Source organism: Zalophus californianus, chromosome 12 (assembly GCF_009762305.2).
Source record: "Zalophus californianus isolate mZalCal1 chromosome 12, mZalCal1.pri.v2, whole genome shotgun sequence".
In the NCBI taxonomy this organism is placed as follows: Eukaryota; Metazoa; Chordata; class Mammalia; order Carnivora; family Otariidae; genus Zalophus; species Zalophus californianus.
The window spans coordinates 92,645,611-92,658,344 of record NC_045606.1 but is presented as its reverse complement, the minus strand read 5'-3'; the positions used below and the strand labels follow the sequence as shown (position 1 = coordinate 92,658,344).

The 12,734-nt window shown below is 45.8% G+C and overlaps 1 protein-coding gene across 6 annotated transcripts in view; it reads left to right on the top strand.

Annotated features, from left to right (window-relative positions):
* The window catches only part of DENND2A (DENN domain containing 2A), a 99,896-nt gene that overhangs the window by 66,830 nt on the left and 20,332 nt on the right, over window positions 1–12,734 (top strand). For all 6 annotated transcript variants that reach the window (XM_027573376.2, XM_027573371.2, XM_027573375.2 and 3 more), the window contains 5 exons: window positions 1,998–2,107; window positions 3,073–3,142; window positions 4,270–4,347; window positions 8,996–9,136; window positions 10,521–10,669. In XM_027573376.2, the coding sequence (XP_027429177.2) occupies window positions 1,998–2,107; window positions 3,073–3,142; window positions 4,270–4,347; window positions 8,996–9,136; window positions 10,521–10,669 (548 nt within the window). The remainder of the gene's footprint in view (window positions 1–1,997; window positions 2,108–3,072; window positions 3,143–4,269; window positions 4,348–8,995; window positions 9,137–10,520; window positions 10,670–12,734) is intronic.

Genomic DNA, 12,734 nt, shown 5'->3' with positions numbered 1-12,734 from the left:
ATTACTGAAGGTAACTTGAGCATAATGTTTTTCTTTAACTCTTTATAAAGAAAAGTTAACAAGTATAAACATGTCAATAACAACAACAGAAGCCAGCCATTCTTCCCAACACTTTAGAAGTACAAATTTATAAACAAATATGCTAATTACTGATTATTCCTTTTTGTTTCCTAAACTTGAACCTATCGTGCTTCATTTTTAACATGGCACAAAGATATACAACATAGGGGCACCTGGGTGGCTCAGTCATTAAGCATCTGCCTTCAGCTCATGTCATGATCCCAGGGTCCTGGGATTGAGCCCCACATCGGGCTCCCTGCTCAGAGGGGAGTCTGCTTCTCCCTCTCCCACTCCCCCTGCTTGTGTTCCCTCTCTCACTGTATCTCTCTCTGTCAAGTAAATAAATAAAATCTTTAAAACACACACACACACACACACACACACACACACACACACACACACACACAACATAAAATTCACCCTCCCAACATTTCCAAGTATATAGAACAATGTTGTCAACTGTATGCACATTATTGTTCAGCAGATCCGCAGAATGGGGTGCAAAGCACAGACTCCTGTTCATACACAAATAAGTAAACACATGGCTTTAATACAATTTTTAATCAGACATTAAAGATTTTATGTATTTATTTGAGAAAGAAGAGCGAGAGAGAGAGAGATTGAGAGAGCAAGCATGAGCCGGGGAGGAATAGAGGAAGAGGGAGAAGCAGAGTTCCTGCTGAACAGGAAGCCCAATGTGGGGCTCAATCCTCGGACTCCGGGATCATGACCTGAGCCGACGGCAGACGCTTAACCACCTGAGCCACCCAGGCGCCCCTGTTCTGTTTTTTTAACACGAGATTATTCCTTCAGCCTATGATGTCAAATAAGTCAGAGAGAGAGAGAGACTAAAGATTAAGATTCCTAGCTAGAGGGGCACCTGCGTGGCTCAGTCATTTGAGCATCCAACTCTTGATTTTAGGTCAGGTCATGATCTCAGGGTCGTGGGATCAACCCCCCTTCAAGCTACACACTCAGTGCAGAGTCTTCTTGTCCCTCTCCCTCTGCTCCTCCCCACCGCAATCTCTCTCTCAGTAAAAGTTAAAAAACAAAACAAAACAAGAAAAACCATCCCTAGCTAGATTCCACACTAATTATGTGACCATGGGCATATCACTTAACATGTCAAGGCTATTTCCTTATCTCTAAAATAAGAATGTGACACTGGATGATGTCTCATTTCCTTTCAGTTCTGACATTCAAGGACAATGACATTAATGTCATTGAAGTTTACTGTATAATGTAATTTAACTGGATGTATTCACTAAGAAGTGTTACAAAATGTCTTTGCCTGGATCGAGGAAGGGCAGCTTTCAGGGGCCCAGAGGTTGGAAGACCAGATTCAAGGCTCTGCCTTGCAGATTCAGTCTCCTATTTGGAGGGGATTGCTTTGACACTTTTTCCTTATTGATTAAAATAGTTATAGTCCAGGGGCACCTGGGTGGCTCAGTCGGTTAAGCGTCTGCCTTCAGCTCAGGTCAGAGCCCAGAATCCTGGGATTGAGTCCCGTGTCGGGCTCCCTGTTCAGTGGGGGGAGCCTGCTTCTCCCTCTCTCTCTGCCGCTCCCCCTGCTGTGCTCTCTCACGCTCTCTCTCTCTCTCTGTCAAATAAGTAAATAAAATCTTTTAAAAAATAATAAAAAATCAAATATAGTCCAAAAAATAAAATAAATAAAACAGTTATATTCCAGAATGTTAGACATCAAGAATATTTCTCTAAAACACACTATTTTGTTTTCTCCTGACTTCTCCCATAAGACTAGAGTTGACAGTACCCTGGGAAAAAAACGCCCCGGCAGACTGAGCTGCAGACCCTTCCTAGGTTAAGGTGGCGGTCTCAGCTGTGGGCAGGTGGAAGATGTGGTCTTGCCAAGGGTCTGCCTTTCTCTCCCAAGCTGGGGTTTATTCCCCAACCTTCTCTCACCCTTCTCGCTGCAGTTGGAAAGGTCTTTCAAGTTCATGAGAGAGTCTGAGGACCAGCTGAAGGCTATCCCTCAGTTCTGTTTCCCTGATGCCAAGGACTGGACTCCTGTCCAGCAGTTTACCAGGTATGTGCAGGCATTTCCCTTCCCCACCCCCAAAAGCTCGGCAAGAACCAGGGAGGGGTCAGAGAGGACAGACGCCATAATTCGGTCTCACTGCCAGCGATCCTGATGGGCCCCAGGCTAGAGACTTTCCCCACCCGTGTTTTAAAACTTCCCTGAAGATAAGAACCACCTGACTAAATATGCAGATTCCCAGCCTCCCACTCAATCTGGGCATATGTTTGGTTCATAAGCCTCTGTGAAGGGCAAAAGTAATTCTTCGTCTAGGAGGAACTAGAGGAACATTGTCTGTCACCCTTCCTTGTCCATGCTCTGGAATCATTTAATAGCAGCCCATCTAGCTGTCAACTCAGATTGTGATAGATTTATGTTTCTGCTTTAACCGTGTTGTTATGTACCAGTATTTTTTTTTTATCAGATGTTTCAGCAATTGACCAAACTCAGAGGGCTGCATAGCCTGTGTTTGAGGCACACCATGTTCCTCAAAGTTGGCCCAGCAGTCTCTCAGGGCAGTCTGAGCCTCGGGGGGCTCTGAAGAGACAGTTCTCAGGGAGGGTCACCCCAGGGGCAGTTTCAAGAGGGACACAGAACTGTCCCCCTCTTCGGCTGCTCCTTCACTGAGTCACATCCCTAGAACAGCGGATGCCATCTCACCCTGGAGCTCACGGAGGGCCGTAGTCACAATCGATGCTCTGTAAGTGACTGACGTTCTTTGGACAACGGGGCGGTCAGATGATAGAGCGCTATGGGACCTCATCCTCTCAGGTTGCAGTGACACTTTAGGTCTCCTTCTCCCTGACACCGACCCCAAAACTACAGGCGCACAGAGTCCTCGCACAGAGATGGACAGGCAAGACAGGGAGCCGCCCTTTTTGACAGCCCCCTCCGGAATGTCCCCCGATTGCTCTCTGCCAGGTGTCTTTTGTTTTGTTTTGCTATGTAATGTACTTTTGTTTCCCCAAATGCAGTGAAACCTTCTCATTTGTCTTAACTGGAGAAGATGGGAGCAGACGGTTTGGTTACTGCCGAAGACTGCTGGTTAGTACAGTCTTCTGTTGGTCTGCCAGCGCTCTGGGCAGCCCCACGCAGCACTGGGTCCTGGGGCTTCACCGTGTGCCATGAGAGAAGAGGCAGGAAGTGTGACAGGTCCATCAGTGGAGTTAAAAACATGGAAGATTTGGGGGTTCATCGAAATCTTAGTGGTAGAAAGGAACAAGAGCTCCATCTCCCTTAGAAAGAAAATACTTCCTCCATTATTTTCCCTGCCAAATAAAAGACCTTTCTGTCCTTAAACCAAATGTTCTTTCTAATAAAACATGCTAAACAGACCCGGAGATCTTATAGCGCACACATTCATAACGGTTGCTAAGGGCCAAAGAAGGGTAGTTCTGTTGTTCATGCTACAGATCATTCAAGAATGTGTTCTTCAGAACAATCACCTTTAGAAGTGAGGATTGTATTCCAATGAAATGATCATGCTAACCCATTTTAGAGTTTGTCTTTTTGAGATCCATTCTTTTGAAAATCTTTAATAGGAGCAAATCATTTTCCACTCAGTGTATTTGAATCTTCGAAATAAGTTGATATAATTTAGAGTCAGGATAATGCACAGCACATAGTAGGTATTCAATAAATATTTGTTGAATTAATTAGTGAATAAAAAGCATAGATAACAATTTAAAAATTGAAGTGGATAATAAGTTTTGGTGATGAAATTACTTTGACATATTGAGATAGATTTTCATTTTGGTTGGAAAATTAGTTTAAAAGGCACGTTCCAAAAAGGATGTTCAGAAATGATTTCTGGTTTGGAATTACCATTATAATAAACAACATTTGGTTTCAAGGTAACTCCTTAAGAGGGACCACAGTGATTTGGGTAAACAAGCTAAGCCTCCTTACTTTATGGTTCCATAGGCCATACTGAGCACCTACTGTGAGCATGACACCCTTGATTTGGTCCCTTCAGGAGACTATAAGTATATATGCCGTGTGACCAGAAGTGCTTCCCACCTATAAAATGGGGTATTGGTAACTACTTACCTGACGAGTTTTCAAAAGCTGCAGTGGGGAAACACATCTGCCACATGATAGGCACTTAAAAATGTTTGGGTTCTCTACTTTGAGATGGTAACACTCACGATTTCCTTGTTTCACACCAAAAGCCTGGTGGCAAAGGGAAGCGTCTCCCTGAAGTTTACTGCATCGTGAGCCGCCTGGGATGCTTCAGTCTCTTTTCAAAGGTGAGGCCTCAGAGGAGGGAGGAAGGGAAGGCAAGGCAGAGCCCGGGAAGACACAGGAAACACCGGGACTCCTGGTGCTTTTGTAATCATATCCCCACATAGTTTCCTTCCCACTTCCTCCCCCATCACCTCCTCTGTTCTCTTACCATTAGTACCTGCAGGGAGAGCCAGTGAAGGTCAGGGCCCAGGGAGACAGGGTCGGGGAGGAGGCAAAGGAATTGCAGAGAATGGAAGGGGCAGAGGATCTTCCCAGAATATTCCTTGTGTTTTACTTTCTTACTTCTAAGCATTGTCTTTTGTCATATTCGCTTTTGCATGACAAAGAGGCCACTCGGATGGATGGATGTATAAGTATCTATGTATATATGTGTGGTGTGTGTGAGATATTTATTATTGTAGTAGTGCTCTAAATGGATCAAAATCTTAATACAATCTGGTCCTCTTTTTGGGAAGAGGAGCCAGTGTATCAAGACCTAGGAATTGCCAAACTGAATTGGCTCACCCACCCCACTATTCTGGGTGGGTAGAGAGGAGCTAATTGCTATTGTGTGTGATGATAATCTCAAAAATTAGGTATAATCCAACATTCATTTCCTACATTAACCAGACATGAGTATCTAATCCATAAAGTGATTTTAAATCCTTCTTGAGCATTTCTTTCTGAGCTTTCTTTCAGAGAATTGAAGTCCTATGTCTACTGTCCACGGATGGCAAACAGCACTTCCTAAAAGCGTTCCGAACCATGTTTGCCTCCTGGCCACCTTCCACTTACCCTCAGAGGAAGCCTGACCTATACTGATCTAGCGTAACCTCTTGCCTTGGTAGAACTTATACTTCTGGGCAAGTGTGTTAGAAATAAAGAATGGTATCGATGTATCTGCGTTCCTGCCTTCCCTCCACTGGGGTGGTAAGCCCTTTACACGGAAGTTGGTCACTTAAAGGCTCTAGGACAGTTATGCATTACTGCTCACATAGGTCTCTCCCAAGGGGTTGTTTAAATGTGGAAATAAGGCTGTGTCGTAGTCTTTGCCGTTGTGAGAATGCTACAGAAGGTAGAAGTAAAACAGCTGGGTTAGCCCAGCTGTTAGCCCAGTGGAAGTTAACCATTCCAGTGGTGCCTTTGGAATTCACGTGAGCTCCATTGTTTTGTCATGGACGGGGGATGACAAGCAAGTCAACATACTAACACAGTGTGTGATGCACAGTTCTGTGTTTTCGTAGCATTTTTGTGACTAGGGATATTGTGGGAGTGTGATGGGATGCCATGCCAAAGACCAAACAGTAAATATGCTGGATAGAACCAGAAACAGAGCTTTGGCAAACTGATCTCTAAAACTCGAGCTATTTCCAGGTGAGGGACGAGGATGACTAAAATGACAAATTGTCCTGTTGTACAGAGAAAGGAATCCGGGTTGTGAGTTCAAGCCCCACGTTGAAAAACAAAAACAAAAAACGAAGGAAAGACGGAAGGAAGGAAGGAAGGAAGGGGAATCCTGTTCAAGAACAGCTCTCAAAATCTCTGAAGAAAAGTATACCATTAAGTATCACTTCAGTCATGCTGAGTAACAAACAACAAACAACACAGTGGCTTAAAGCACCAGTCATTTATTCTTATAGACGCACGGAGCAGCTGGGCTCAGCTCAGCTCTTCTCCACTGGGCTCACTCGTGCGTCGGGGGTAGGCTGGGAGTTGGCTGACCCAGGCTGCCCGATCTCTGCTGTCGGCTGCCAGTCTGGGGTTGGGCCTAGACCACATGTCTGTCATCCTGCTTAGACAGGGAGCTGGCCCAGGTGTGCAGTTCTTGTGGCTGAGGCAGAGGCCCAAGAGGGCAAGCAGAAACACGTAAGACAGGCCTCCTAAGGCCCAGGCTTCGAACTGGTGCACTGTCACTTCTGCTTCAGTGTTCCTCATCCTTTCTTTATTACCCCCTAACCAGCCTTTTAAGATTTTCTTCCCTGAATTGCCTCCCCACCCCCAAAATATTCTTTTTAATTTTTTGTCATGTTATTTTTTAACATGCTAAAATAAACATAACATAAAAGTTACTATTTTAGCCATTTTTTTAAAGATTTTATTTTTAAGTAATCTCTACACCCAACATGGGGCTCAAACTCACAACCCTGAGATCAAGAGTTGCATGCTCTACCGACTAAGCCAGCCAGATGCCCCTATTTTCGCCATTTTTAAGTGTACAGTTGATTAGCATTATGTTCATTCACATTGTATATAACTGTCACCATCATCCATCTCCAGAATTTTTTGATATCTCTGAACCAAAACTCTGCAACCATTAAACACTAACTCCCCATTCCCTTCTTTCCCTAGCCCTGGCAGCCACCATTCTACTTTCTGTCTCTATGAATCTGATCACTGCAGGATCTCATGTAAATGGAATCATATATTTATCCTTTTGTAACTGACTTATATTCACTTAGCATGTGTCCTCAAGGTTCATCAATATTGGAGCATATGTCATAATTTCCTTTTTAAAGCTGAATAACAGTCTATTATTTGTATATATCACATTTTCTTTATCTGTTTATCAGTAGATGGACATTTGTGTTGTTTCCACACTTTAGTTATTGTGAATTATGCTGCTATGAACATGGCCATTCAGATATCTGAGTCCCTGCTTTCAAATCTTTGGGCTATGTACCCATAAGTGTGGAATTACTGGATCCTATGGTAATTCTATGTTTAATTTTTTGAAGAATTACCATATATAGAATCTTTTTAATTTTAATAATAAATTTCATTTAACCCACATATCCAAAATATTATTTTTTCAACATATAATCCATATGGTCATTGATATTTTACATCCTTAATTTTGTATTCTGAACTCTACTGAGGATTTTACATTTACAATACACCTCAATTCAGACTAGCCATATTTCAAGGGTTCAATGGCTACCTGTGTATTAATATAAATGGTATTTTTATTTAAACTCTTTGGTCCACAACGAGATTATGGAGGGTCTTGCATTTAGATTTTTTTAAAATAACAGTTTTATTGATGGGGCACCTGGGTGGCTCAGTTGTTAAGTGTCTGCCTTCGGCTCAGGTCATGATCCCAGGGTCCTGGGATCGAGCCCTGCATCGGGTTCCCTGCTCAGCGGGAAGCCTGCTTCTCCCTCTCCCACTCCCCCTGCTTGTGTTCCCTCTCTCGCTGTGTCTCTGTGTCAAATAAATAAATAAAATCTTAAAAAAAATAAAATAAAGTAACAGTTTTATTGAGATACAGTTTGTAAAACATAAAATGTGCCCATTTAAAATCTAGGATTCAGTGGCTTTTAAAGCATATCCACACAGTTACATAATGATCACCACATTTATAGGACATTTTTATCACCCCAGCCAGCAACACCTGTAGCCACGAGCAGTCACTTTCCAACCCTAGTAACGACCAATCTGCTTTCAGTCTCTATGGATTTGCCTGTTCTGGACATTTTATCCAAGTGGAATCATACAATAAGTGGCCTTCTGTGACTGGTGTCTTTGACTTAGCCTAATCTTTTCAAGGTTCATCCATGTTGTAGCATGAATCAATATCTCATTCCTTTTTATGGCTGATAATGGCATATAATGGAACATCACATTTTGTTTATCCATTCATCAGTTGATGGACATTTAGGTTACTTCCCCTTTTTGATATATTATGAATAATTCTGCTATGAACATTAATACACTAGTTCTTGTTTTTGTTTTTTTTAAAGATTTATTTATTTATCTTAGAGAGAGAGAGAGAGAGCACGCGGGGGTGGGGCAGAGGGAGAGGTAGAGAGAATCTCAAGCATACTCTGCTGATTGTGAGCTCGCCGACATGGGGCTTGATTTCACAACCCTGAGATCATGACCTGAGCTGAAATCAAGAGTCAGATGCCTAACTGGCTGTGCCACCCAGGCGCCCCAATGTACTAGTTTTTGTGTGAACATGTTTTCATTTCTGTTGGTAAATATCCAGAAGTGTAATTGCTAAGTCATATGGAAGCACTCTCTTTAACCTTTTAAGGTACTGCCAGACGGCTTAGCAAAGGGGCTTCACTAGTTTACAATCCCACCAGCAGTACATGAGGGTTCCAGTTTCTCCACTTCCTCACCAACACTTGCTGTTGTCTATCTTTTGGTTATAGCCATCCTAATGGGTGTGAAGTGGTATCTTGTGGTTTTGGTTTGCACTTCCATAATGGCTAGCCTCAGAGATATTTTAACTCCACAGATACGCTGTAGATCTTTTTAGGTACTGTGGGCTTTTAAAGGGCTACAAACCATTATAATATCTAAGTTTTTTTCAGCATTGCCCCCAAGAACCAATTTTTATCCCCTTCGGGGCAATATTGCTCCCAGTGAGAATGCATGTATTAGGCCAGTAAGTTACATGGCCAAACCCAAAGTCAAGGGGATCAAGGAACTTCACCACTTTAGTGAGAAGAACTGCAAAGGCACATGGCAAAGGAGTGGGTACATAGAGAGGAGATTTGAGGCAATAACATATGGGATGAAAACACTTTAAGTTTGGCCTGATAAGGACAGCAGGGCTTCCCCATAATTCTTTAGTCGCGGTGGCAGGCCCATTTCATCAAAAACAGAGTGATATCTTCGCGCCCTGACTTCAGGATAGCTAAGCTGCTTTTGTGACCCTTGCAGATCTTGGATGAGGTGGAAAAACGGCGAGGCATTTCTCCTGCCCTGGTACAGCCCCTCATGAGGAGTGTCATGGAAGCCCCTTTCCCAGCACTGGGCAAAACCATTGTTGTCAAGAACTTCTTGCCAGGATCGGGAACTGAGGTAAGTCATCAGATTCCTATTGTCTCCCAGAGGAGAGAATGGCCCAGACCAAAGGGCTGGCTTTCAGTGGTCTGTTACATCACTGAATGTGACATCAGGCATCATAAAATCCACCCTAATCCACCCTGTCCCTCCATTCTGGGATTTAGTCCCAGAGGGCAACCCCCAGCTCTGTGCCATGGCAGCACATGGTGTTTCTTTGTATGACACTGGCCTTACAGGTGAGGGAACTGCATCGAACATCCTTAGCTTCTCTTACTAGCCAATTACACTCATAGATTGTATTTAAACCTATTTACATTTTTGGTCTCCATCACCTCTGTAACTTCATAATGTAAAACAGATTATTTTCAGGGAAGACAAGCTTACATACTACTTTTTATTCACCTGTCTAGGACTTTGAGGTATGTCCCTTTCCTTGGCTGGGTTGGAATTTAATGCAGGACTTTATTTTCATCCTTCCCATTCCCTTCATATGGCTCTGTGGATATCACTAGGCAGATTCCATTCAGCCTTGAGTCTCTAGTTCCAAAAGCCCTTGAAAAAGCAGGTCACCTCTGGATACAGATGAGGGGTAAGGATAGGTCTAGGGTATTCTGGAACAACTCAATTTCCCAGAACAGAGGGAAGCATTCTCCGTGTTGCTGGAGAACCCTGTACTATCCTATACCAGATGCAGGTGGCTTGACCATAAGGATGTTAACATTAGTGAGCCCCACTATGGGGGCAGCACTGGGCAGGTGCCATGCTCAGAGTAAAACACTAGTCTCTGCTCACTGTGAAGGAGTCAGCTATTTAAAGGGAAAAACACACATGAGCAGTGACTTGAGATGAATTTGGGAACATTTCAATGAGTACAGAATGAGAAGATGTGCCCACTAAGCATACAAGCTGTAAGACACATCGTAAGGAAGGGATTGGTATGGGGTTGGGTTTATTGAGAAATGCCTTCCAGAGGAGGTGAGTCTGGAAAGTGCTGCTTGGATCTGTTGGTCCTTCTGCGTGAGCCTGTGACTCCATTCCAGCAGGTGATATTCCCTCGTGAGGCAGAGACACTTTCCTGTGGGACTCTAAGTGTTAGGACATCAACAGTCATGGAACTCCCGGGGAGGGGCATGGTCCAGACATGTCACTGTCAGGCAGAGCCTCCAAGCATTTGGGGCCACAGGCCATTGATTCTGCCATCCAGTGTCCCCACCTCCATCTGAACGTTCCTCACACTCAACTGTGAGACAGAGTTCGTACCAAGTGTAGCTGCTCCCTCAGTGTCCTAGGATCTTTCTTTTACCGGTCACTTTTGCCTTCCTCGTTTTTTTTCCCTCTTCCTCTGCAAATGGCTCACCCCTGCTGAGGACCTCCTCATGGCTGCTCTGTTCCCCGGCAGGTAATTGAACTGTGCCGCCCACTGGACTCCCGGCTCGAGCACGTAGACTTTGAGTCTCTCTTCTCGTCTCTCAGCGTCCGCCACCTGCTCTGTGTGTTTGCCTCCCTGCTTCTGGAAAGAAGGATCATCTTCATCGCAGACAAGCTCAGGTACCCGCCTTGGCCATTTCTACTAAAGTGTCTGAATGACAGTCGGAGGACTGTCTGGAGTTGGAGTGGGGGAGGCAGGTGACTGCCCAGGACTGCAGAGGAAGCACCTCTGAGGGAAGAGTGCAGACCAGTGGGCCGCGAGGCTGGGAGGTTTATAAGGCACACTGGTTCTGTAAAACAACGTGAGCCTGCGCTTCTCTGTGCTACTTACCTGATACTCAGCCTACCTTTCCTCATTCTGCGGGGTGCTGGGCACTCTGCTGTGGGCTAAAGGCACAAGGGTAAAAGCTCAGAGCTGTACTCACGGTTTTCAGTCCAGGCAGGGCGGGGCACGGAGGCGTGAGCAGAGCCCCTGGGACCGTGCCATCAAGGCTTATCGGAGTGGCATGTTCTGGACACCAAGGAGGGCACTCACGCTCAGGGGAGGCCAGTTCTGGCTGAGTCCTGAGACTCAGAGCAAGTAGAGAGCACATTCCAGGCTAAAGGAGCTATCGCTCTGTAGACAAAGGCAAGGAGACAGTGGGCCGAGCGTGTCACCTTCCCGAACTTGTAAAGCGGTTCACCGCAGCTAAGCAGACAGAGGAAAGCGGAGTGGGGGCAAGGGGCCAAGGTTCACAGAGGCCTGCCCGGCCATGATAAACACAGATGGATCCGCACGGTGGGTAAATGACACAGAATCACCCACACCTGCTCACTGCATGGTAGGATGCCCCCCCGTGTCCTAAGGGACATGTTCAGTGATTTGCAAAGCCCAAGTCACAAATCAAAGAAGAGCCAGAGGAGACGCAGATAGGGATTTGAGTGAATTTTGGATTAAAAAAAAAAAAAAAGAATTCCTGGCATTTTCATCACTTCAGAACACTGAATCAGAGCCTTCTCTGCTTCGGAACTGAGGGCACAGCAGCACCGGTGGTGACCGCCCCTCCAGGAAGGGCTGAGATGGGCCAGCCAACCAGGGAAAGCAGATGAGGCCAACCGAGGAGTCCAGCCAGAAAGAAGAAATGCCAAAAACACACAAATCAAAGAACTGCGGCTTGGAGAGGAAAGAGGACTCCCAAATCTGGAAAACAAAAGGGAGGAAGAAGAACGGAAAGGACAGAAGGAATGAATGTGGAGCTCATCAGGAACGTGGAAGGAAATGGAATCCAGTCCTCTCCTCCCACTGCAGCCCATCTGGTCATCTTGGTGATGCTCCTCTTTGGACAGCAGCCACTTAGCTATTCCCAGCCTTCGCCCCCCGCCCCGGGTTTTTAGCGAGCTCTTCACGGTTAACTGTCATGCTTCTTGCACTCCCCGTGCCCTGGGGTCCGCGCAGGAAGCAGGCCGGCTCTCAGCCTGCAGCTGGTGCTGGGAGTGGGCAGCTCTCCGAGCTCACTGGGCACTGGGGAATTCAGGCGGGAGAGTTCTAAGGTTGGGGCTCTGGAAGCAAAAGATGAGTAATAACCCTTCAGTGACCAGGGTCCGGTTTTATCGAGTAGCTGTCTGTCTTCTCTGGAAGCCCCGCTCTGTCCCCGGAAGTAGAATTCTCAGGCTCCACCGTGGGGGAGGGGAAAGTGATGGCTCTCAGGAAGGCCGAGGCAAGAAGTGAAGGCCAGCCCAGTAAACCTGCTGCCCACGCAGACTGGAGATGGGGTCAAGCAGCCCCTTCAGGAGCTTCCTGCCAGGTTGAAGATGGTAGACTCAGGAAGGTGCCGCCTGAGAAAATGTCTGGGAAGACGGGCATGGCTGGAGAGGAGCATGCCCTCCCCAGGCTTCCCTCCCCAACAAAGGAGAACATGAGAGAGAGAGAGGTACTATGAGAGAGAGGGTGGGAATAGAAAGGGTCAGAGACAGATGCATCCCTGAAGGACAGCAGAGGGGATGAGTCAGGCTTAGGGTACGAAGACCCCTGGAAATGCTTTGACGAAGATGTCTGGAGGGGACTTGCCCACCTCTCCCTCCAGCCTGGATAGATTTCTGGATTGACAGACTGAAGCCCCTCCCCCAGAGCCGCTCTAACAAGAGACAAAGGAAAGTGAAGGGACTCCATCCCTGAGAATGGACCCTGCCCCGTGGTTGCATCTGG